The sequence below is a fragment of the Mirounga angustirostris genome, unplaced genomic scaffold (genome assembly GCF_029215605.1).
Source record: "Mirounga angustirostris isolate CCGP_5_RB_7025 unplaced genomic scaffold, mMirAng1.0.hap1 SCAF_12, whole genome shotgun sequence".
NCBI lineage: Eukaryota > Metazoa > Chordata > Mammalia > Carnivora > Phocidae > Mirounga > Mirounga angustirostris.
Genome location: NW_026991720.1, coordinates 55,743,481 through 55,770,234, shown reverse-complemented (window position 1 = coordinate 55,770,234; position 26,754 = coordinate 55,743,481). Strand labels below are relative to the sequence as shown.

Below are 26,754 nucleotides of genomic sequence, written 5' to 3'. Positions count from 1 at the left end.
AATTAATACAGCTCCATTTTCTTCCTTTAATCCTGGGTGAATCAGATGTTAGTCATACAGATTCGGACTTCTCCACTAAGATAAAGTGGGTTGACACTCCTGGAAGGTCTGGAAGGTCCTCCTCAGTCCTTTGCCCAAACTGTTCACCTTCTTTGCCTCAAGGTGGGGGCCCAGAAAGTGATACATTTCAGGGCTCCAGACATTGAGCTTCTTGTTCTTAGTCTTGCTCTCTGCCCACTCCATGTTCCACTTTGCAGTATTTTCAAGCTGCCCTTTTTCACCGTTTTCAGCCATTAAATCAGGTGTACAACACCAAAAAATTGACTTGTTTTATTTTTCATAATTGAATATGTCTTTCAAGTTCCTGTTTCACCTAGCTTATTCCAAGTAAGCCTAGAATGTAGGGGTTCTCAGTCCAAGGTAAAGCTGCAGAGAAGGGAAACAAAAGAACAAAGACAAAACTAAAGTATAGATATTTGAAGTCTAAACATAAAAACAGACAAGAAGAGAAAGAAAAGATTGTAAGTTCTACTTTGATACCCTTTGCAGTCAGGCAAAGATATAAAATTCCTTCAAAGAAAACATTTTCACTGATCAAAAATTCTAGCTGCATGATAACATTTTATCTGATATAGATGATTAGGAATTCTTTGGAAAACGGTTTATAATTGTTATGGTGTTCATACACAAGGAAAGGTGGAGGAGCAATATTTTCAGTATTTAGAAGAATAGACTTGAGCTAGATTATCTAGGTACAGATCATGGTGTCATTCCTTTTTACCTATGAGACCTTGGGCAAGTTACTTATCCTCTCTGTGTGTTGGTTTCTTCATTAATATAATCAAGTATAAAGAGAATCTGTCCCAGATGGATTTTTTTTTTTTTATGGTTAAACAAGTTAATATTGACAAAGCATTTAGAACAGCTGTGGACATAGAAATCACTCTACGATGCTAGTTGTCATTGGAAATCCCCTTTCCATCATCCCCACCACCACCATCATCATTATCATCACTGATTTGTATTACGTAGGGACTCAATCTAATGTTCCCATTCTTTTAGAGTATAATTGCATAGCCACCTAATCCATAAGTAACTAAATTACAGAGCATCACCATTTAGAATAGTTTAACCAAAGAAATAGTAACATATGTAGGAATAATGTGCATTTATTTGTACTTTGGAACATACAAACTTACTCAGAACTTTCAATTCTGAGACTGGGCCACTGTTTCTCTCTACTTGATTGTATACTTAATGTATAGAAAGGTTTATTCATAGTGACTCTACTTGGTTTGGTGTTATGATACCGAGTATATTTTCCCAAGATTTTAGGTTAGAGACTACCGACAAAGAAATATTCCAGGAGTCAGAATTAGACGTAAATTATATGCTACAGAGGTGTCTTCTTATTACCAGAAGTCAGGCCAGAGTCTCTAAAATCACATTAGGGTACTGTTTTTGTGGGTATTGAGTTTCACCCTTGAGAGAATTAAAAGAGCTGACAATGACGTATAATAAATCTTCCTCTGACCCAAACATATTTAGTGATTAAACTTCCCAGGAATCCCAGTTCTGTCAGCTTAAATAAGTAGAAAACTTACATTTTTACTCCTTTTTCACTTTCCATTTGGAGAAGTAGATAAAAATAATTACTATATTTGTCTGTTTAATTCATTTAGAGTTAATGCCTTATTTACATGCTTGGAATTTTGATTTGAGATGAAAAGGAAACAGGAAAAGGGTGAGCCGTTTTTTTATATACAGGAGCAACTGGCTCTCTATTTTTTAATTTTTATCTATTTTCTTTGTCTCAATCCCCAGCCTCTGAGCCCAACTTGAAGGTGCGGTCCAGGTTAAAACAGAAAGTGGCAGAGAGGAGAAGCAGCCCCTTACTCAGGCGGAAGGATGGAAATGTTGTCACTTCATTCAAGAAGCGAATGTTTGAGGTGACAGGTAATTGAGGACTGTGCAGACATACACTAAGAAAAAAAAAAATGCCGGTAGGAGGAATGAAAATAAATAGCATAGAACAAATATGGCTGTTGCGTATTAAAAGTTATTTTGAGGAGAAACATGTCTTGAAAGGAAATTATATTGAAAACTCACAAGTAGCTCAGTAAACCTTGCCATGCATTCACCAACTGTGTTAAACAGGAAATGAATGAAAAACAGAACTATGTGTCAATCTAGGCATAACTAGGGAACGCCAAAGCTCACCTTCATCTTTTCAGAAACAGGCAGTCCGTTTCAGGAATGCCAACCAGAAGAGTATAGCTTTTAATGAAATTTGATCAGAAATGAGCAGAGGGAGGTCCAAGAAGAACGCTTCCCCCATACTCAGACACGAATGTACAAAATACATCTGGGAAAATTAAACTATGTGGAACAGCAAAACCTTGACTTTTCAACAAATTTACAGAACTCATAAATGATTTTATGTGTTTACTAGTGAACTGGGACTTATGGCAGGAGGGGGATATATTGCCTTTTAGGAAGGGAAAGAAACTGTCATTTTCACTAGTCTCCAATGGAAGCGTTCTTATTTTTTTAGCTGCCTGGTTAGTGGTGGGGTGAACAGGTTAGGAAATTCAACCTGATGTCTTACAAAGCTTTCTGGTCCCAGTTGTACTTGGTCTGAAATTAGAGAAGACCTAGGGATACAAGAACCAAAAAGGCTAGCCAAAATAATAATACTGACTACTGTTTATTGAGTACCTACTTGGAGCTATATGCATTGTATTTGGTCATTTCCTTCAGTTACATTCATGGAGAAGTGGTAATCTGCAACCATTTTTTTTCCATTTTCAAGGAAGATTGTGCTTAAGCCAGTGTAGTCAGTTGCTCTCATTTCTCCAAGATCAGGTCTTATCCTTAACAGGTAAGGGTAATAATTTTTCAAAATGATTTGTTTTCTGTATCTCCTGTGGCCATGAGAGTGCCTGCTTTGGGGAGACAATAGGGAAAAGATTGTGGAGGTAGGAGTGGGAAAGTATAGAACACTAATGTGACATGGTAGTTTGACAGGTTATTTACGAAAAAAAAAATGGGTAGTTTCCTACTCATTCCTGACAGATTAATAAATTTAATACAGATTTAATAAAATATTTTATCTGAAGCAAAGTATTAGTTGGAAAAGATTTCCTTGACAGGTAAGAAATATTAAAAAAATAAATAAATATTACTTTACCAAAGTTTATATTTATTTTTCAATATCAAATATAATCACTATTTGGACCATTTCTAAATTCAGAGCTACAGACTTTTTTTTTCCTTCAGAACACAGATTTGTACTTAAGAAAATAAAAATCTTAATTAAGTTTTCATAATAAAGGTACTTGGTGGGATTGGGGAGTTGGAGAATGAATCTGTGTTAATGAATGTGAAGAAGATGAACATATCAATTGTCTAATGTAAATAGATATAAGTGATTTTTCTAATTGGAGAGAGTACGCTCCCTCATAACGGGAAAACTTGAAGAAAATAGAAAGCCATATATATTGCTTTGCTTTTTTTGTTTGTTTTTGCTTTAGAGTCTGATTAATCTAAGGTCATGTTTATTTATCCCAGTGTTCTCTTCTATTTTCCTATTAACCTCTTCTTGATCATAACTTTTTCCCCACCGTCACTTGCCACATTACAGTGGAATTTTGCTCAATACCTATCTGGGTAATGATTAATTCTAACTTAAACGGGTTACAATTTGCCGGAGTTTTACTCAAGTTTCTTTATTTTTGAAATACCATATTTTTCTCTCCCTAATTATGTGAGATAATGACTCCCCCTCTCATCTAAGGAAATAATGTGTATCCCAAGAGGGACTTGTATGTTTATTAGATGCACATATCTGGTCAATGAGCTAGGACTTGTGGACGCTTTGGTAGCGTTTTTTAAACTAGTATGTTGTACTTATTCTCAATGTCTTTGGAGGATCTGAACTACCAGAGACAGCTTTATTCACCTTTTATTCACTCCTCCCCCTTTTCTCTGCCAGCTTTCACGTAATTTGGATGAACTCTGTTTGGATCTTCATACTAATTGTTTTTACTGTCTAGTCAGAGACCATCGTGGCATCATATAGCAGTTAAATTGCTGTTGCTGCTCTTCTCACACCCCTGCATCTCCCTTCCCCATTTCCCAGGTTCAAGTGCATGCTTTTTCCAAACCCCATGCCCCGTCTCCTCCCAATAGTTGACATGGGAGCCACTTGCCACCTCCCTCTTTTTTAAGTTCCACAGTTTTCTGCCCCCTTTTCTCACCAAAGCCATGTTATTTAACAACTCTAAGCCTTGGCCCTTCCCTGTGCCTGCAGTGCCTTCCCCTCCACTCCCTTCTTCTCCATTGTCCCCATTTCGTGAACTACTGCTACGTCTCTTCAAGCCCCAGTTGCCATCTCATTTCTTTTCTGAGATTTTCTCAGTGTTCCCAGAAAATCAGTTGCTAGCTTCCCTACCTCCCCAGGTCCAGTGCCATGTTGTAGAAACCTGTTGCAGCAAGTATTTGTTACCTGGAATTCTCATGCTCACGGCAGCGATTTCTGCATAAGGAAATACTTCTGTCTGAATATCGCACACAAAGATATAAATAATACGACTTTACATTGACAAGGCAGATATAAGAAAAGAACTTTTTTGTCTTTGTTTTTAAAGACAGGATATGAAAATGAGACTTTAATGAGAAATCAGTTTTTAGTCACGCAGGAAAGGCAGGAGTTAGGAGTCTGGGGGAAAAGAGCTCCTCGAAGTATTTTTTACTGTGTATTTTTCTCGTTAAAAGAAAAGCAAATAAGAAAGAATCAAAGATAAAAAGCAGATTCATCAAAATGCAAGCAAAATACAGAGACAGAAAGGCAGCGAGAAAGATGTGTTTAAGAATTTTACACCAATGTCCTTTTTTCCGCCCCTCATCAAAAGCTTCTATAACGTTCTCTAACTGTTCTTACTTACCTAGAAACTATGAAGTACTGTGTTGTAATTTTAACAGTGAAAACAAAGGGAGAAAAGTGGTAGGAGAATTCAGAAGTGCTTCACAATTTTTCACAGTCCTTTTTGTGGACTGAAATGGGGCTCGTTGTTCCTGTGGGGAGGGGGGGAAAACAGTGTTCGGTGCTGTATGTTACTTACAGTATCACTGAAGCTCATCCTTGTATGGTTGTCATGAATCTGCTTGTGCTTCACAATGTCTTCCAGAATCCTCGGTCAGTAGCAGCTCCCCAGGGTCTGGCCCCAGCTCACCAAACAATGGGCCAACTGGAAACGTTACTGAAAATGACACCTCAGTTTTGCCCCCTACTCCTCATGCTGAGGTAAGACTCTTACTGTTTTGGTCCTTTTAAAAATTAGATCCTTGATTAGCCCTGTAAAACAAAGTGATATTTCTGAAGTGTAAAGCCGCTGGTTCTTAGTTATTTTTCTTATAAGCTTATCGTGTTTGGAATTGGATTAGACGTGATGTTATTTACCCAGTTTGGTTGACAGTTATGGTTCGGAAATAATGAAATGTAACCCTCGAAAAAAACCATTCTTAGTGATACTGAAGGTATGCTGCCCAGCTGTTGTACAGCTTGGCAGTGTTGTGTTTGGTTCTTGGTTATTCTGATGGGAGTAGACCCATACATAAGTAAAAACAACTTTGTGCAAACCTCTCGAAGAACAGCCTAGCAAAGTAGGTTTTACCCGTTTGCCCTGGAGAGTAATGAAAAAATAATTGAAGTATTATAGCTGAGGAACGTAGGGCTCTACTGAGCAAACATTTGCTGAGGACCTACTAAGTGCCAGTCATTTTGCCTAGCAATGGGAATGTAAAGATGAATAAGGCACGAACTGTGTTTCTGAAAAATGAAATAATTAAAGGAAATTGATCTGATTGTATGTAGTCAACCCTAAGAACATTTGTTTTTCAACACCTAATTTATTGAAACCAATGATACAAGAATAGAGGAAAATAAATTTGTGAGTCAACAAGAATTTTTGTATGTAGTTTTGGTATTAGGCTAAGCAAAGGCAACAGTTTGTAAGTAGCCATTCTCAGGGAATCCGCTGTTTTGAAGACACCATCAGTTGAAACTCTTGATTTTTCTTTTCTGTCATTGTAATTCCTCCTTACCACGAATTGCTCTATGCAGGGAAAGCTGGTATGATAACTTCTCATATATAACTGTAACATGCTTCTTCCCTTGTATTTGATACAGTTGTGGTAACTTAGGGTTGAAAGAGACTGATCAAATCTCTGCTTCTTGGATCACCTATATAGCTTTCCTGATGTGTAGTTATCAAACTTTCGCTACAACACTTCTACTTATAGGGCGCTCCCTTTGCTGTTTCCTGAGACAACTCAGTTGATTTTAGAGAGTTAGCTTGACAGAAATGTCTTCTGTACATAATGCTAATTATCTGTGTCTCTATAATTCCACACACACACTTATAATAAATTATTTCTAAATTGTAAAATTACCAGGCCAAAATATAACTGAAGGCAGAAAACCAGAGGTTATTTCTGGTAAGTAAAGAACTTAAAACAGTGGAGTCACTTTTGCTCTGAGGACATTTGTGTACTTCAGTTTTTTGGGTTTTTTTGTGTTTTGGGTTTTTTTTAAAGATTTTATTTATTTAGTTGACAGAGAAAGAGAGAGACAAAGACAGGGGGGAGCGGTAGAGGGAGAGGGAGAAGCAGGCTCCCCGCTGAGCAGGGAGCCCGACGCGGGGCTTGATCCCAGGACCCTGAGATCATGACCTGAGCCAAAGGCAGATGCTTACCGGACTGAGCCACTCAGGCACCCCTGTGTACTTCAGTTTTGAGTTTTGGTTTTCAGGGCCTCACAACACTCGAGATAGAAGGCGAAGCTCAGTACTGACCAAGGAGGATAATCTAACATGAAATTAAGCTGGAATTTCAAAAGCTCATGTCTACACTATGTTGGTGAGTCCCTCACCTTTACCCCCAGAAGTCCGGATGCAGACCAGAGCGGGGACAGGATTTCCCCTGAGAAGTTTTAACCAGAAGCTAGCTAGTCCTTGCATGGAGTTGTAGCCCAAATTTCCATAATTTCAAACTGTCATTTTGGTTTAAAGTGCCCCAGATTTGTTAGGGCCCCTCGGTGTCTGGAAAAGCAAATATAAATCCTCTCTAGAAGAATACACAAGCATTCTAGATTTCAAAAATTTCCTTCAATTTTCCAAGGAAAATGGGTAGAGGAGATAGACATTCTCTTGCTTATGATCAGCTTTCAGCTATTTGAAGAATAACAATTCAGGCCTCAACATTATCTCCAGGTCCTTCATCTATTTCTTATTTTTCACAGTCCTGCTGTCCCTCTTCCCTTCTTTATCATCCCTTCTAAAACATGATGCCAGATAGGATAAGTTCTTCACATATATTTGTGATCAGAAATGTAAGTGGGATTTTCAGATCGTTGGTTATAGATACTTTATTTCTGTTAGTGCAATTATATGTCAGTATTAGTCAGTTTTCTGTGACCCTTTAATCAGTTTCCAGAAAAAGAACAATTGGTCAGAGATGGTTTTAAAAACTTTAGATTTCCATTGCCTCTCAGTTTGAAGAATGATTCTTCAGTAATAGCAGAAACACTAAAGTAAAGGGTCTGCATTCTAAATCAGCTCTGGATGAATTTTGTGCCCTTGGAAAAAGAAATGACACAGTAAACTACATTCAACAGTATGTATGATTCTTAGAAATGCATTGTTAGTGCTAAAAGGTGCAAAAGACCACTTATAGTATATAATAATATTTTATTAGGTTCAGAAACAGCAGTACGGTATCTTGATCAGGAAAGCATAGGTAGGAAAAGTATATTTTACAAAGATTAAGGGTGTGATGAACACAAGATTTAGCATGATGGTTACCTCCCTGGAGGGAGCAAGGTGGGGAGGGTGGGGAGAGACATGGTTTGTTACTAAAGAGGAGGATACATATATTCTTTCATTATAAATACATATCTATGTATACAGTACTTAGTACAACATAGAAGAATAATCAAGAAATATATATTTGTGAGATTAGAAATAAATGGAAAAAAGTGAGATTTTTCTCTTTACTTCAAACTTTTTATGACCGGTTATATTGAATCTCCCAGATTATGAGACCTTATCTTTAAATTTCAAAATACATTGGAGAATGAAAATTAAAGGAATTATTTAATGTTGTTTCAATCTACTTTTTACTCCTAAAACCTTCACTGTCACAAATATCTGTTTAGAATGCCCTGCCTTTTCATCTACTTACTGAACATTCTGTTACTACAAACCTTTCCTTCCACCCCCACCAGCAAGAAGGAAAAAAAAAAACAAAAAAACAGAAGGAAATGTGATTTAATGGAGTTTGAAAGAGTCGAGGTATTTCTTCAGGTCAATGACAGGACATTCACCTCCAAAGCTGGAAAGACTAGTTCAAAAGCAAGCAGTGACTTACTTCATAATGAATTAATTGTGTGCCTGAACTATGATCCAAAAGGCCAGGTGGGCAGACCTCTATGCACTGATGGGTAGCCTCTCCATGGCCCAAAACAAAAAATTCAGCCCTGATGGCTAACATGTGGTTTTCTGCTGCATTGCATTTACAGAGGTCTGTAACGTAATTCTTACTGGAGAGCTAAAGAGACAGCAGAATTCAGACGGAAACTCAACAAATTAATATCCTCGCTCTTGTAACACAAAATGCTTGCACCTAAACCAGAAAAAGAGGAAAAGAAATATTTTCAGCCAGTTCTTGATTAGCAGTCATTTCGGATTTAGTATGATTTTTACAGACATCTTTCAAGATTAACAATAGTGTATAATTTCATATCAACAGAAATAGTTTTAAGGCGTGAAAAATATACATCCTCAACTATACTTTCAAAAGCCAAGCTAGCTGCACACTTCACCATTTACAAAATAGGCTTATTCTACCATCTTTGGTTAAACAGCAGAGGCGAATTTTCATTTTTAAATAGTTTAACAGTGTACATTTGTATGAACTCTTTATTCTGTGACCCTAAGTAGAAAAGCATGTCACCCAGTTCTTGCAGAGCCCATGTAAATGAATGGGATTCTACTCCCTTTTACTGCTTAGGGAAGAGGAAAGTGAGGCTGTATTTCAGGCTGATGTTGAGGCATAGGCAAAAAGAAGATTTTTAGCTTGTAATTCACGTGTCTTACATAATCTAGCTGGAGGTTAAGACAGAAGTAGGAGAATTTACTCCTAAGTCCGGAGAAGGAAACAGCACAGCGAATTCAGACGTATGGGTCTTCCATTTGCAAGGCTCCGCAGGAACCCAGCTCCAAAACCAACTACCTTGTCATCGTTGGTTAAGTCGCTAAACTTGTCCCTGACCTCAGATTCCTTATCTAGTGGAAGGTGGTCATGCCTCCTCCAACAGTGGTGTTGTGAGGAATCAGTGCTGGGAAGGCGGGTGGTGAAGTGTGAAGTGTGAAAGGAGTTCGTTTTTTGTTGCTGTTATCAATACTGACTCCTAGTAGGGAAAACTCATTAGCATGTTTGTCTTCGAGCCAGCAAATCACATGCGAGAGTGAGTCTCCATCTGCTCAGACCACTTCTGTTCCATTTCTTCTATTTCTTACATATGCTCAGTCCTGAACTCGGATTGTTGGAGCTACTTGTTTTCCTCATTTGTAAACTTGGTTGGGGAGCTGAAACCTCAGGAGTTTCTATTTCCACTCCAGTCAGAAATGTCTTTACCTATCTAGTTACTTTATTGTTAATACTGCGGGCCTGTGGGTTCAGATGTTTCCATGAATATCAACACCATTATTTTAGATTCCGTAGATTTATTTGATAGCTATGCCAACTGTAGCCAAGCAGCTGGTTTGTTTCTATTTGAACATTAGTGGCTGGCTCCGCTAGGCTATTTTTTAAATCATTTTTTTTCCAGCAGATACAAACGATTTTTTAAAAAGGATTCTAATAAAAGGCTAAGTGCTCTAAAATCATCTGAAATGTCACTTGTTTTGCCCCAATCTCACATGACTCATCTGCCTATTGTTTCATAATGGTTGTTGTGACATTTGCTGTAAATGTTATGCTCCCTTCTGAGTGGGTGTAGAGCTAGGGTTTTAGATGGCAGAAAATGAGATGCTTTCCCCCCATCTTTGGGGAGAAGAGGTTGCTATGACAGAAGAATCATTTAGGAGGAATAACATGAGTCAATATTGTAGAGCAAGACCTTTAGTGAAACCTTCAGCAGTGCCTTTTAAAATGCAAAGGAAGACCTGTCAAATGATAATTTCTTGCTCCAGATCATTTCACAGTAATACATTCTTGGATGTCCAGCAAAAATAAAAACTTAGAGATGTAAGTTTCTAAAAAATTTCTTCATCACGTGGAGATGTTCATTTTCTATCAGCTGTCTGAAAGGGCGAGAGAAAATAAATACTATTTTAGTTTTTATTTATTTTTATTTTTTTTTTTAAAGATTTTATTTATTTATTTGAGAGAGAGAGAATGAGAGAGAGCACATGAGAGGGGGGAGGGTAAGAGGCAGAAGCAGACTCCCCGCCAAGCAGGGAGCCCGATGGGGACTCGATCCCGGGACTCCAGGATCATGACCTGAGCCGAAGGCAGTCGCTTAACCAACTGAGCCACCCAGGCGCCCATAAATACTATTTTAAAAATTATGGTGAAAACCATAAAAAAGTATTAAATGATTAAGAGATTTTTTTGGTTTGGAATTCTTTGTTGTTGTTGGTTTTTTGTTTTTGTTTTTTTCATTTTTAATGTGGCTCTCTCTCTCTGTTTTTTTTTTTTTTTTTTTTTTTAGATAGTCTAATTTGGGGATCTGGGACCCTTTAAAGCTACAGCAGATAGGGGTTTACAAGCATGTCTTCCTGAACACCATTCTAATACACACATTACCTGATCATGCTAGACAGAGGTGCTTCTGTCTCAGGCCGAAGGAGCCGATGTCCAGGGAAGGTGGACAGCTGCCCAGTCATAAGCCAGTGAGTGGTAGAGTTCAAGTGCAGGGCACTGAGACCACACTTCCTTTCACCAGTCCCCACTGCTCCTCACCAAAACTCTGTAGATACTTATACTCTTTTTCTGATGCTCATGCATATTGTAGGTAATTTTGAACATGTAGTAAATTTAGAATTCTATATCCACTTTTTCTATGAGCGTCTTAAAAAGTAGGTGATTATTTACATAACTAGTGTTCTGTCAAAGGTCATCCGTTGACTTCTTTGTCTTAAGAGTGAGAAAAGTATTCCCTTCCCTTCCCTCCCCGCTTCCCTCTCTCCCTTGCTACTTTCCTTCCTTCCTTCCTCTGTATCTCCTATCCCCGCTTTCATTCTCCTTGCCCCCATAGGCAGTCATTATCTCCTGTATTTTTGTTTGCATGAGCTCTTATATCATATGCATTTTCTGCTTTGTGTCCAAGAATTTTAGTGGGTATAAATGGCATGGTGTTATCAATCTCATTCCATTTCTTATTTTTATCACTAAGCATATGTTTTTAGATCTAGTCATGTCATTATGGATGCAGATACCTAATAGTTTGCTTTTAATCACCGTAACAGTCCATGGTGGGCAGTGCTCCATTTTACCTACCCATTCTCCAGTTGGATGCCCCAGTGGCCTCCAGTTCTCACCCTCCACCAAAAACTGCTTCAGTGTATACTCATGGACATCATCCTAAATGATGATGAATGAGAGCTTAAGGAGAGAATTTCTTTCTTTTTTTTTTTTTTAAAGATTTTATTTATTTACTTGAGAGAGAGAATGAGATAGAGCATGAGAGGGGGGAGGGTCAGAGGGAGAAGCAGACTCCCTGCTGAGCAGGGAGCCCAATGCGAGACTCGATCCCAGGACTCCAGGATCATGACCTGAGCCGAAGGCAGTCGCTTAACCAACTGAGCCACCCAGGAGCCCAAGGAGAGAATTTCTTGAGGATATAATTCCCAGCAGAAGAATTTCGTGGTCGTGATATATAGTGTAATTATTTTATTGTCCTGAATTATTCACCAGAATTGCTATACCAGTCTGCAGTCCCACCAGCAATATGTGATGGTTTTTACCTTTCTAAATCCCTATGACATTTGAAGTGATTTTGTATTTTTCTAATTTTTGCCAGTGTTCTTTTTGTAAGAAATTGAGTCTTTTCATTGAAATGAATAGCTTTGGGGCGCCTGGGTGGCTCAGTCGGTTAAGCGTCTGCCTTCAGCTCAGGTCATGATCCCAGGGACCTGGGATCGGACCCATATCAGGCTCCCTGCTCGGCGGGGAGCCTGCTTCTCCTTCTCCCTCTGCCGTTCCTCCTGCTTGTATTCTCTGGCTCTATCTCTTTGTCAAATAAATAAAGAAAATCTTAAAAAAAAAAAAAAGAAATGAATAGCTTCTTGATTTCAATGGCAAAATTAATAGCTCTATTGAGAGACATATAATTTTTCAGCATATTTTATTCATCTGAATTTCAAATATTACCCATAAAATAGGCTTCCAGTTGCTCTGATGGTAAGAAAACATTTTGAAGGTCATCATTAAGATGTGAGTAGGCCTCCCCTGACCCAACACCTGACTCCATCATATCCCTCTTCTTCACATTATGCTCCTTCTGGTGAAATGCTAGTTACCTATCAAAGCCTGGTATAAAATGGACACCCTGCTCTGTGCCATTGAAGTGATTGAACCCTATTCTAATTATAGCCATTATCACAGGTCATTAGAGTTTGTTTTCTACTTTTCTGTGCACGTAAGTAGCACATGAACTTGGTCATGTAGGACATCTTTGTACATCTACCATCCAGTGCCACACTGCTAATTCAACTGAGTTGTTGTTTATTGTTTCCTGAATGTTAAGAGATAGTCATTTATGCCTTTAATATTTCCATTTTATCTACCTATAGCAATAGTTTCTGGTTCTGAAAAATTTTTAGATTAAAACCATCCTTTCCATGTTCTAAGATGTAAAACATTGGCATTTTAGCACAGCTTTGATTTAAGGGCCGGATCAGTTTCAAAATTGCTCCCTGAAAAGAATCCTGGCTTTGCCCGAAAATGCTTGTGATCTCAGGACAATGAAATAATTACACTATATATCACATATAAGCACCACAATGCTAAGGTGGGGTAACCTTCCAGCCTTGTAAGAATGCTGGTTAGGATCCTCCGTTTTCTCAGTGAATTGGTACCTCACCCCGTTGGGCTGGCTTTCAAGTGTGTCCGCTGTCTTTTAGCAGTGTAGATAGAATACAGCTCCAGGTTCTTGCTAAGAAAACACTAACCTGGGACTGATAGACTGTGCTGACCAAAAAGCCGTATTGAGGAAAGTTGTATATAAAGAAGATAATTTGAGAAAAACATTTTTTTCCGGTCTGTGAAGTCATTTGTGATTCTTGTCATCCTCTGGAAATGCTGGGCCTGTTACCTTATCCGTAATTGAAGGAAATGAACTAAATAATGTCCACGTCCCTGCAGTTCTGTGATACGATACTATACCAGTTAGTCTCTATGGGAAGAACCAGCTGTGTACCAAGTGAACCTGGGGGACTCAGGACTTCCCTTGTTTCCTCAGGATCTGTCTCCGTGACTTGAAGACCCTCATGTCTGTAAAGTCACCAGCGCTTTCATGTTCTTCCCATGACCAGGTCAGCTGGTTCCCAGTTGCACACATTTATTCTTTTCCGTTAGCCTCAGGACCTGATTTTGCTTCCTCTTCTTCTCTAAAGCTTCCCCCGCATCCATACTTTTCTTATGGTCCCCGTATCCTTGAGTAATGGCGACAGAGTGGGGTGTGTAGCTTCTACAGCGGTACCTGACCACAAATCTTACGGCCTGGGTCAGTTTAAAAGTTATATTGCTGGGGCACCTGGATGGCTCAGTTGGTTAAGCGACTGCCTTCAGCTCAGGTCATGATCCTGGAGTCCCGGGATCAAGGCCCACATCGGGCTCCCTGCTCAGCGGAGAGTCTGCTTCTCCCTCTCCTGATCCCCCCTCTTGTGTGCTCTCTCTCTCTCTCATTCTCTCTCTCAAATAATAAATAAAATCTTTTTAAAAAAAATTAAAAAAAAATAAAAGTTATATTGCTGATCCCAGTGGGAACCAGAACTGAGGAGATCACTCAGTGTCTTCATAACTGAAGCATAATGATAGTGACAGAGTGCCTATGAAGAATAGGTTAATGTCCAAAAAGTCCCTGGCAGAGGGCTTGGCACATAGTAGGGGCTGCCAATCAGTACCCTGTCAGACAAGTGGAGCCTCTCAGTTTTGATAGGAAACTTCAGGGTTTTAATCCCATAGTAAGAATATTCCCAAATGTCTTCACTTTAGTCAAAGCCCACGTGAGCAGCTCGTCTGCTGCTGCTGTAATACATCCAAGAAGAAATATTTTTCTTACTTTAGTGTAGGTTTGCTTCCTGGGATGCGGTGGGAAGATACCGCAGAAGTTCATTCTGGGAAACAAAGATGACCTCTTTCGTGAGGCCTGTGGGGTGTCTTTGGTGCCATTCCCACAGTGCATGTCCAGTCTCAGTGCTGTGATGAGCAGATACAACCTGGAATGAATATTATACATGACTTGAAGTGCTTATTTTCCCATGTGTATTTCTCTTCTATGAAAACAGATAAGTGAATGAAATACCATTTTATTGTAAATTACTAGTTGCTGCTAATAAGCTAGTTAAAATATTTTTTACTTCTTCAAACATTCTTTTTGTTCAGGCATATATTCCAAATGAGAAATTAATGTTAAAAGCATATGAGTGTAAGCAAAATAAAAGCTTGCCTTTTTAATTAGAGCAAATAGGCAACTGCTACTCAGAGCTCCTAAAGTCATGTAATCTCATTGTAATGCTAAAATCTTCTCCAGCTATCTTCATGCTATGGCATTTTAGACAACCTTAATTTTGTAAAGGGTTGCATCTAAAGTCAACATAATGCTAAAGGTTTCAATATGCCTCTTGGTTTTCATGCACAAATACCTGACTTCTTTTGAGAAAAAACAAAATCTGACTTAGCTTGGAATTCCAAGTTGCAATGAGAAAAAAATCTCCATTTAACCTTCTGCTCTTATTATGTTAAGGCTATGACTCATCTCCAAACAAACGTATGATTGAGGTGATGTTTTGGAATAACATCCTGTGTTTTGGTGGCGCATCACTCTTCAGTGACATTCTGAGGTTGCATTGTATTAGCACATGATATTTTCCCCAGTTAATTGATATCCCAGGTTTGTCCAGGGGAAAATCTACAGCTCCCCCAAACATGCTTGACAAGTTATTATATTTACTTTAGTCAAAGCCCGTGTGTGCAATATCCCTCTTGGAGGTGGTCTATTATTGGAGTCCCATATGCTTTTTGTTTGGGAAGAAAGCAGTCACTGTGTCATACTGTTACATGGAGTATTCTTTTTCAGGGATGTTGTTCCCTTGGGGACCATATCAGGCCAGAGTTCCTTAGTCTAATAAGACCTTTGTAACTCTTATTGTATAAGAGTTCTGGGAGGGAAGCAAGAGTTAAACAGAAAATGTAATTCAAGCAACCATATTAGGCCACATGTGGGAAAACATGACTCTTAGTATTGGATTAAGAAAAGGTATTTGTTGTAAAAATGACTGTGATGCCGAAACATTCAAGGTATTTTCAGGATAAATGAGGCCCTATTGTGGCACAGGGAACTCGTAACATTTTAGCATTTAGCTTAGCTTCTGAATATGAATGATCTAAACATGCACCACACAGAGTTGTCTATTCATATATTTTATATTAAAAAAATACTGTTAATCACCTATATGGTGTTATCTAATCTAAGATTTTCTTGTGTGAGTTTTCCCATCAGTAAAATGATGTTTAATCCATATAAAGATAATGATTATAGTGGTATTACATACATATTCATCACTCAGTAATACAAAAATATAACCTTAAGAATTAGTCACTTTAATCATTGTACTTTACCAACTGATGACACACACATGGATTATGGTCGATAAAGGTAGAATTTTTTAAAAGAATTTTGTAAGCTGAACATAGAAGCCCTTTCCTCAGATTCTGTGATTATGTCTAATGAACAAAATTTTAATGTAATTTTCACATACAACTTTTGGATACAGAAATTATAAAATAAATAGTTAAAATACTTGACTATTTTGACTAATTATGATAATATAAAATCTATTTTCTGAAATGTGAACATTTTACAGTAAATTTTATGACATAATAATGTTTTGGGACTTTTTCATTTTTTTTTTTAATAGCAAATGGTGTCCCAGCAACGCATTCTAATTCATGAAGATTCCATGAACCTGCTCAGTCTTTATACCTCTCCCTCTTTGCCCAACATAACCTTGGGGCTTCCGGCGGTGCCCACGCAGCTCAACGTAAGTCATTACACAGCAGCCCAGTGATATTTTTGGGGGGGTCTCTCTTTCATTTCTTATATATTTAGACTTCAGGGAAACTTGGTAGTTTGCTTCTCCTAAAATTCACTCACTTCACTCTGAGTTTTGCAGAGACGTTCAGTTTGATTTCAAATTAAAGAATTATACTGGTTCACAGTATATAATTTATATAAAAATAATAACTAACATTTATATGATGTTTTAAAGCTTTTAAAAAAGAAAGCACTCTCCAGATATATTATTTTAGTAGCTCCACACAGCCGTCCCACGAAACAGAGAGTACAGGCCACATTTTTACCGAAGAAGCAGCTGAGACTTGGGATATTTAAAAGCCCAAGATCACAGAACCATTAGGTAGCAGTCTTAGGACTCAACCCAGGCCAGTGTTGAGAGGCAAAGCTTCCAAAGCACAGCAGCATATGTTTATAGAATTTATTTTGTGAATGACTTTATTTTCGGAATTTAAGTTACTGACTCTGTGGTACTAAGGAATACATATCTGGAAAACCTCTCTAAGAGCAATATTAAATTCTTCCCCGGAGGTTCAGAGTGAATCAATTACTTTAAAAGTCCTGACATCTGAAATAGGATCTCTGGGAGGTAATTGTCCTACTAGCAGAAGATAGCAATAGTTATTTTATACATATTCCCCAAAATAATATAAATTTTAGTCATTGTAAAAGATTTGTAAGCTTTACCTGGAAAAATTCATCTGGGAACTGTGAGTAAATTAAGTTGTACTTATGCAGAGGTCATGTGATACATTGGGTTTAAAGAGAAATTTATTTCAACCCTTGGCACCTGTTTTGTCAAACTTCAGCAGGACATCTTCCATGGAGTCCAGCTTGTCAAATTCACATCTTTTACAATATGCCCACACCAGAAAATTTTTAAAGAGTTGACCATTTTGTGCCTCATTGATTTTCAGAATTTAAGCCCTGTGTATGGTGGGCTAATTTATGCACAAGCATACCTATACTGACATTATTAAATGGTAGATTTTGTAATTGGGTTCAATCCATATTATACAATCAATCTAAGAGCTGTCTGGTTATATTTGGTATTTTTTATAGAGTGGAATGTTATCTTACATGATACAGTAATCTTATACCAGTGAGGAAAAAGAAGAATTTGGATGTTGTTTTGTATCTGGAATTGAAGAAGAAAGGCTTAAAAATACTGATTTCATTTACCCCCTTGAAATTCCACATGAAGCATTTATAAACTGTTGGTTCTAGTGAAAAGAAAAAAAAAGGAATTAGGGATGAAACTGAACATAAATATACATGGGTGATATTTTCACATCTCCACTTATTAAAAATTATTTTTCTTCTGTTCCTCTGTTTCCTATTCTGATGATGATAAGCAAATAGTAACACAAAAGCTTCTTATGACACATGTGTAGGCATTTTATTTCCACTCTTTTTTGCATGTTCTAAGTCATTCCTACCAGCTAACACAAACATACACCACTTTTAATGTGGTCAGAGAGAATTTTTTCCCAAAGGACCAAGTACTAACGCCAGACCATTTAATGTTTCAATGGTAATACAATTTTGGTACCGTTGGATGAATAAACCAATGTGGTTTGGATTGAAGTTTCATTTTTCTTTGCTTCCATTTTGGTGTGGATGAGGCCATCACAATTAATTTTTCAAGCTTAGCATTGCTTTGGCAAAGGGATCTCTAATATTCCATTTCCCTACTGAATAGTGGGAAATTTTAAGGAAAAGAGGCCAGGAGAAGGAATCTCACTTCTAGATTAAACATTGCGTTGACTTGCCATGTGACTAAGACAAACCATTTACCTCTTTGTCCTTCAATTTCTCCATCACTGAAAATTGCTTTGCTTCCCTGGTGCACAGCAATTTTGAAAGATGAAACATGAGTTTTGAAAAGAAACATGCCACATAATTTTGAGGTATTAGACTTCTGCTTTTGTGATACCAAAATGACCTCCATTCATTAAATTCTTTGAATAGGATAATTCATTATTACTATTGATGATATAATTATTATTACCTTATTACTGTGTTATCATACATTTCAAGTTCTTAATAGCATTTTTATTTGATCTAATTTCACTTGTTTATTTTATTAAACAAAAGTATCTGAAGTGTCATTTTCAATATTTAGAGATTTGGGGATCTGTTATGAATTAATACAAAATACATGTTTAAATCAAAGTCCTGCATGTTTTATACAACCTTTCATTGAGTTGGCTGAAGAATTTTATTTTAAGAATTAAATATTGGAACCCTACAGCTCTGTGCGCTTATTAGAGGACATTAGAGGAATTGCTCCTTCTGCTTGAAACTCCAAAATTCAAGACCGTTTTATCTCCAGCTTCATCACTGCTATGACAGAGTCATTAGTTTAGCAATTTGAATCGATTTTACATTTCCAGTATACCTTTTTACTTAAACAGTATACTAAAATATTTTTTAAATAAACTTCCCAGTTATTAAGCCTGAAATTAGCTTTATTTTCAATGTGAAAAAAATCCTTATGTTCAGTCCAGTGGTACTCAATACTAACTTGTCTCCAGTGCTTCAACCCTGTTTTTATTTCTCGTCTGTTAATACGGTTAGTTTAAAAAGACACACTGTTGGGCCAAAGAGGTGAAGGCGATTAAGAGGTACAAACTTCCACTTGTAAAATAAATAAGTCACAGGGATGAAAACTACAGCATAGGGGAATGTGGTCAGTAGGATTGTAATCAGTTCATCTGGCGACAGATGGTGACCGCACTCATCACGGTGAGCGCGTCTAGTGTATACGGATGTTGAATCACTATGTTGTACACCTGAAATGCGTGTAATATTGTATGTCAACTACACTTCAATTTAAAAAAATAAAACTAGGAGAAAAAAAAAAGACATGCCTTTGTACATTTTCCCTACTCAGCCATCAGTCAGATGGGTTTTCTTTTGGGTGGAGGAAGGGAGAATTACGGAATAAGAAACTCCGCTAATGGTGTACAGACCTAATGGATGAAAGAGGATTACCATCTTTATTATTTCTTGACACAGGCTTCGAATTCACTCAAAGAAAAACAGAAGTGTGAGACCCAGACGCTCCGACAAGGCGTCCCTCTGCCTGGGCAGTACACGGGCAGCATCCCAGCATCTTCAAGCCATCCCCATGTGGCTTTAGAGGGAAAGCCCAACAGCAGCCACCAGGCGCTCCTGCAGCATCTATTATTGAAAGAACAAATGCGACAGCAGAAGCTTCTTGTGGCTGGTAAATAATAATGGCACCCTTCGCAGATCATTTTAGGACTTTATCCGTGTTCCAAAGTAAGGTCTTTTTAGCTCAAGACCCCCACAGATTGTGATTGACAGTGTCACACAAGGGTCTCCCTGACACTTGGTATTGTGGGAAAGGCTACTCTTCTTATTTATTCCTCTGGACACATGGTGGGGGAAACACCACACCTTATTTAGTCTTCATACATACGGAGGTGAACTACTGGTGAGTCACTGGTCAGATGCATACCTGTCTCATGTTCTGGCACTTCTGCCTGCATCCTGTACAACCTAGCCTTCTTCTGATGTTTGCCCAGTCGAATCGCTAGTCTTCATCAAATTTATCTACTGTATCTATTTTCTGTGGGTTTTTTTTTCTTTTTCTTAAGCAAAATTGTGCATATGTGTGTACATATATATATATATATTTTTTTTTTTTTTTCAGGTGGAGTTCCCTTACATCCTCAGTCTCCGTTGGCAGCAAAGGAGAGAATTTCACCTGGCATTAGAGGTACCCACAAATTACCCCGGCACAGACCCCTGAATCGAACCCAGTCTGCACCTCTGCCTCAGAGCACGTTGGCTCAGCTGGTCATTCAGCAGCAACACCAGCAATTCTTGGAGAAGCAGAAGCAATACCAGCAGCAGATCCACATGAACAAAGTAAGCCCCCGAGTCAAAAGTCAGGATGTCACAACCACCAGTGGGGAAATTGGGGTTCTCTTCTCTGATCCGGGCACACAAGAGGAATATGTTGGTATCTCTGCATCACCATCAAAAGGAGATTGCCATCCTAGCCCTCGGGGACAGCCTCACAAAATCAGTATTTTCACCATCATTACATTCACAGGATGTTTTTAGCGACATTGAGGTTAGATATTAGTAAGGTCTTTTATGATTGCAGACCTATTTGAATTCAGAAGCCCATACGGGCACATGTATGCAGAGCCCCATTTTTTGGTTTCGTAGAAAAGGCTTGAGGCAGAGTTGAATGTGGTGGATCGACCGCTCAAAAAGTTTTTCGCACAGGTGCAGACAGATATGACAAGGTGAGCCCACAAACTATTTCTCAGCAACTTTTATGTATCCATGTTCTGTTTATTTTTTAGCATGCCCCACTTTATTCTGAGCTGTGTTTGAAGCAATTTCTCAGAAATGTGTGGTAATTTTCTGGCAGCCTTATTGTGGCCAAAACGGAAAGCTGATGTCTGTATCACACCACATCCTTAGGCGTTCTCCTGCTGAGGCAACCACAAAGAAACAGTGATTACAATATAACAATATCAGGCAGGCCAGGCCGGTAAAACATTTTCAGTGAATTCATAAGCAAAGCTAGTCTACGAAGTTTTGACATTACACTCCTCTGTGGTAGGTTTATAAAGCAGTCTTCTCATTCCTGGAAGTGTTATCATCCTGAAGAGCATAATTCTGTCCACTCTCCTTTGTTACTGTATCACCTACAAGTATCTTATAGAGGTATGATTATTAAGAAATGACATTCTGTTTACTGATAGGTAGCTAAAAATTGGCTTACTATTGAAAAGCTTTATTGTATAATGATAGAAACAAAGCAACCCCTCATGGGCAAAGGTCTAATCGTCTTTCTAATAGCAATAAGAGAAAGGGGGTTCTTCGTTGTGTACTCACTTTCTTGAGGGCAGGGCAAAGTTTTTCTCTTCTCTTCGGCCCCCACCTTCACAGGGCAGAGCTAGGAAGGGAGCACGGGCTGAAGACCATACTACTGAACAGAAATCCTTCCAGCCCAGCCCTTTGCTGCCTGCAAAGATGATGTGGGGGTGGGGGAGGGATGGGGAAGTGGGCGCTGGGGATGGAAGGCTGTGGCCACTGCCTTTCCTTCCATCTCTCACTATACTGCACACTGTAGTCCACGATGCTGCATGCTCTTTATGTATCATCAGATTGAGCTGGTATTGCTACAGCATTTCCCTAAATTTATCAAATTATTCTGTATCAAAGCAGTCTCACTGGAGGAGACCCACTTTCTTCTTGTGGAGTGGCCTGGTACTCGTTGACCTGAATGTGGCCCTGCATATGTTTACTATATTATGGTAGAGTTCAGTTTGTTTGTTTTGTGGTCTCTCAGCACTACTTAAAATTACTACGTATTCTTGAAAAATTGTCCAGTGACTAATGCGAAAAATTTATGAAGGAAGAAAGATTGGAAATCCTACTTTTTGCCTCATAATGTTTTGGTTTGGTTTGGTTTGGTTTTTTTGTTTGTTTTTTTAAGAGAGAGAGAGAGCAAGGGAGCATGAGTGGGGAAAGGGCAGAGGGAGAGGGAGAGAGAGAATCTTAAGTAGGCTCCACACCCAGTGCAGAGCCCCATCCAGGGCTCGATCTCACGACCCTGAGATCATGACCTGTGCTGAAATCAAGAGTCAGATGCTGAACTGACTGAGCCACCCGCATACCCTGTTGCCTCATAATATTTTGATCTGGAATTAAGTTCATCAGATTCCTATGAATACTTCTAAGAATATTTTGGAATACATTTTTTATGACCTAGAGATGCCAGTGTTTCAGACTCAGTGGTATACTAATAACAGAATCTTTATATTTTAGTATCACACTTGAGATTTTGACAGGCGGATGCTAACCTCAGTCACATGGAAGAAACCAAGATGAAAAGCAGGCATTTGCATTGAGCAGTGAGAAAAGCAAATCTCATCAGAGACCTTCTCCCATGTGGAGCTGATTCCTTGGAATCTGTTAAGAATTCTTCTCAAAATTAGAAACAAACGTATACTTTCAGGTACATGTTTGTACAGTGGTTTGATTATTAAATCTTGTCTCAATTAGGCAAAATGAAGTCCAGAAAACTTCAAAGTATAAAGCTGATCTTTATATATTAGCCCCTCTCAGCTTGGGTGTTTAGATTACTCAAGCAGGTCTCCAGTTGGCTTTTCTCCAAGTATGTATTCCATATGTTTGATCCAATGGTACATGCACATTGGGTATTCTCCAGATTTTGAAAATATTTCACCTGCCCTCAATTGTCTAAAGGAACAGAGAAGAATCTACTAAAGAAAATATTGAATCTCTGTCCTATTCTGAAGTATTCACAATAGAACCGTCAAGAAATGAATTGCTACTGCTCACCCTTCCCCATGAGGTGATGAAAACATTTGTTTCACGTTATGTGAGGGCCATAACTTAGATGCCAGAAACCAATGAGTTTCTGTATAATCATCTATTTATGTACACTGTAACCATTTTGAATATCCATTAATGAGAAATAACCGCAGAAACTTTCATTTATGTCATTTTTTTCTTGGTATAACGGATGAATCTCTATCGAATCATTTCAAACTAGAGCCAAATAGCTGGTATCATAAAAACATGGTCCCTGCTCTTGAGCGAGTTATTATAGCAGGAAATATATGCTCACATAGAGACACAGGTATACAGATAACATATTTGAAAATGTCCTTTCATTTTGCTCCCTCAGCTTTTTTTATGGTTCTTTTTTAAGATTTAGAGAAGCAAAAAATGCAGTGACAATGAAGGAAAAAACAAGTAGATTTATCCCTAAACCTACATCCTATGAAATATGGTTGTCCTTCCTGCTATGAAATTTTTAATGATTTGATTGAATTGCTAATAATCCTTACAAGAATTAAAAGCAAAGCTGTACTTTTCAGAGCAGAGTTTATACAAGAATTGACTTAACTAAATTTTGAAAACTTTCTCATATCTTGCTATTATTTGAATGCATTTATGAAAGCAGTCATTCCTGCTTATTGTAACTCTACAATATAAATATTATTTACCATACTAAATAATTTACCTACCCATTGCTTATTACTTTAATGACATTTACATGGGAAATTTGTGTGTCATAAGAGTTATTTTGTCTCATACAGTTAGGTTGTAAGTCCTTAATAGCTTTGCAGAAATATCCCTGGAATGGGTTTACATAGTATTTGTATTGTTATATCTACACAGTGGGGCAAGCTAGAAAGGTGAGTGGAAAACCTGTTAGAATGATTTGTCTCTCTGCTCCATCAGTTTGAATATTCGATTTTCACTGAAAGTATTTTGAGAAGTTTAGCCATAAGAAAGTCATGGCTTGCATTATTTGTTCTTTTGCTTTTTTGAGACATTTAAAATATTCAGAAATGCATTAAACAATTTCTGTTGCTAACGTATGGTACATTCTTGCAGTGATGACTTGTGAGCCTTTTCAAAAAAACCCAAGAGTTTATTTATACTAGCATCAAAAGAAGATTGTTGCTTTTCCTGGTTATCCTTTTTTTTTTTTTTATTGGAAGATGAAATGGTTTCTAAAGTAGAATTTTCCCCATAAATACAAAATGGCAAATGAAAAAGTAAGAGGGTATTGGGAATTTTCTTCTGGGCTCATTTTAAGTTTAAATATTGCAACAGATTTTCTGGTAAAATAAGACTATGATTAATGAAAGCAAAACACATGGCAGTTTCTCGACCATTTTTATGATTTTTGAAGAAGTATTCCAAGCACTGCATAGTTAATAGAAGGGCAAATCTCTAGTTGTATCACTATCTGAATGATATTACAGAAATTTTCCTGAGTGTCTTCATACATTCTTGTTGTGAGATAATTTCACATGGACCTCTGCCCCCTACCCAATGACAACATTATTCTTTAAATTATTTGTTATAGTATTAATAGAATAGCACTGATGCACACTAAATAATTTCTATTTTAACTAGAATTTTTCTAGTACCTATGTTTTTCGTATTCATTCTATCAAATCCACATGAGCAGAAATTTTAAGAAACTTCTTCAGTACTTATTTGAATGAAATACTTATTTATTATGCATTTATCCATTTAGCAACTCATTGAATTCTTGCTTTGTGCAGACGCTATCTTAGGCACTAAGAAAATAACATTCAGTGTCCTCATGGAGCTTACAGTGTGGGGAGCAGGGGAGTGAAATATTCAGTAAACAGTAATACAACATAATGTATTAAGTACTAGGATAGGGAACATGAGGAAGGAAATTGTTTTCTTTGAGGAAGTTAAGACTTGAGACTTGTTTAGTTACCTCTCTGGGTTATCTTGTCCTTTTTATATCTTCCTTTTTTCCTCCCTCCTTCCCTCCCTCCTTCCTGCTCTTTCTCTCTTTCTCTTTTTCTTTCTTTTCTTTCTTCCTTCCTTTCTTTCTTTCTTTCTTTCTTTCTTTCTTTCTTTCTTTCTTTCTTTCTTTCTTTCTTTCTTTCTTTCTTTCTTTCTTTCTCCCTTTGTAATATGCTCTGTGATAAATATCTTATGCATTCCTTTGACTGGATACTAGCCAACACTTTTTTTAAAAACCCACATAAATCATGCGATGATATCTTATATATGTCAAGGTTCACTGTAGATATAAGTATTTATTATATATTTATTACTATGATACTTAGGCATTTTGACATGAGTGCTATTTTATCATAATAAAAATATATCTAAGATGAGATTAGTAAAGGGGAGGGGGCAAGCAGATGTCCTGCATTGCCCTTAATAAAACAGGTAGATATGTCTGACAAGCAAGGCATGAATATAATTCTGCTCAAATGCTGGAATGGAGCAAATGGGGGGTTTTCATTAGTTTTTGGAAGATAATTTGACCCCTTTACTTGAGTAGTATCTATTCTTTTTCTTGAGATAATTTTCTAACATCAATGTTACATATTCTTCATAACCCCTCATGATTCATATCCACTCCTTGTCTCCAATCATCCATCCACAGCAACCCAGGGGACTATATTCTTTTTTGCCTGTGGTTACACACAAACATAGCATGCATGTGTGTGTGTGTTATTTTTTTCCTTATAAAATATCCCTGAAGGCAGTTTTAAAATAGAACTATTTTGTGCACTATTGAGCCAAGTGTATATTTTCCCAAGGAGATTTATCTGAAGAACAACAATTATAGAGATGTAGCATTCCAGAAGGTTTACATTTTGTAAGTCACACTTCCTATTATCAAACAGCAAGGAAACACTTTGTATTAGCTTTATTTTAATCAAGGTAATTATACCCATGGCTTCCTTCTGGGAAGATTAACATTTTAAGTAAGATTAGAGGAGGACAATGAACCAATCTTTGCTTTTGCTGCACCTGTTACTCCGAGCATATCTTCCCCTCCCCTTCTTTTATGCACTGTACGTCCTCCCCACACCTTCTCTATAGGTACCTTAGGGATAGGATCTTTCCCATATACCAGCTCCCTTTTATAAGGAGGATCCACTGTAAACTGGGACACAATGCTAACCTTCTTATGTATATTATCTTCTCAAATTTAACTCACTCTTTTTAATATCACTGAATTTAATTTAATGTTATTTATTTTTAAAGATTTTATTTATTTGACAGCAGGAGCAGGGGGGAGAAGCAGAGGGAGAGGGAGAAGCAGGCTCCCCACTGAGCAGGGAGCCCCCACCTCCACTGCAGGATTCGATCCCAGGACCCTGAGATCATGACCTGAGCCTAAGGCAGACACTTTACTGACTGAGCCACCCAGGCAACCCACTAAATTTAATTTTAAAGGGCTTGAGTAGGTGGACCAACATGACAGGGCTAGCAGTTGACAGAGCTGGAATTCTGACATAAGTTGAATGACACAAAAGCCTGTCCTGATCCTAAACGTGCACTTAGGAATTTAGTGTTGTTTTTATCACTGAGCAGGAGGCAAGATTTTCCTTTTTTTTTTTTTTTAATAAATTTTTATTTTAAGTAAGCTCCACACCGAACGTGGGGCTCGAACTCACTACCCCAAGATCAAGAGTTGCATGATCAACAGTTGTGTGAATGCTCTACCAACTGAGCCAGCTAAGAGGAGCCCAAGACAACATTTTCCTAATTTTATTTTTGCCAAAAAGTAGAAACTTACAATTAAAGGCAAGGCAAACAAACAAACAGAAAAGGAGGATGATCTTATTTTATGTCTTTATTTATTTTTGGTATTGGTTTGGATTTGCCAAGATGAAGAAATTCCTTTTGCTGACCCTACTTCTCAACTTTTCATGCATTGCCCTCCATCCAGTTACTAACTTGGAAACCTCTCTCCGTGAATCTGGTGGTGGGACATTCAGAGAGCTACTGGATCGTAAGGCTTTCCAACAGTGTGGTGTGGGTGCGGTACGGCTAGGCCCTGATGTTGTAAAATTGTT

The 26,754-nt window shown here is 37.9% G+C and overlaps 1 protein-coding gene across 7 annotated transcripts in view; it reads left to right on the top strand.

The window, feature by feature from the left end:
• Positions 1–26,754, top strand: part of HDAC9 (histone deacetylase 9) — a 918,445-nt gene that overhangs the window by 517,782 nt on the left and 373,909 nt on the right. For 5 of the 7 annotated variants that reach the window (XM_054505263.2, XM_054505260.2, XM_054505262.2 and 2 more), the window contains 4 exons: positions 5,190–5,305; positions 16,206–16,328; positions 19,382–19,592; positions 20,043–20,260. In XM_054505263.2, coding sequence (XP_054361238.1) covers positions 5,190–5,305; positions 16,206–16,328; positions 19,382–19,592; positions 20,043–20,260 — 668 coding nt within the window. Of the gene's footprint in view, positions 1–1,824; positions 1,957–5,189; positions 5,306–16,205; positions 16,329–19,381; positions 19,593–20,042; positions 20,261–26,754 lie in introns of all 7 variants that reach the window. The other 2 variants (XM_054505257.2, XM_054505258.2) reach the window with 1 other exon arrangement.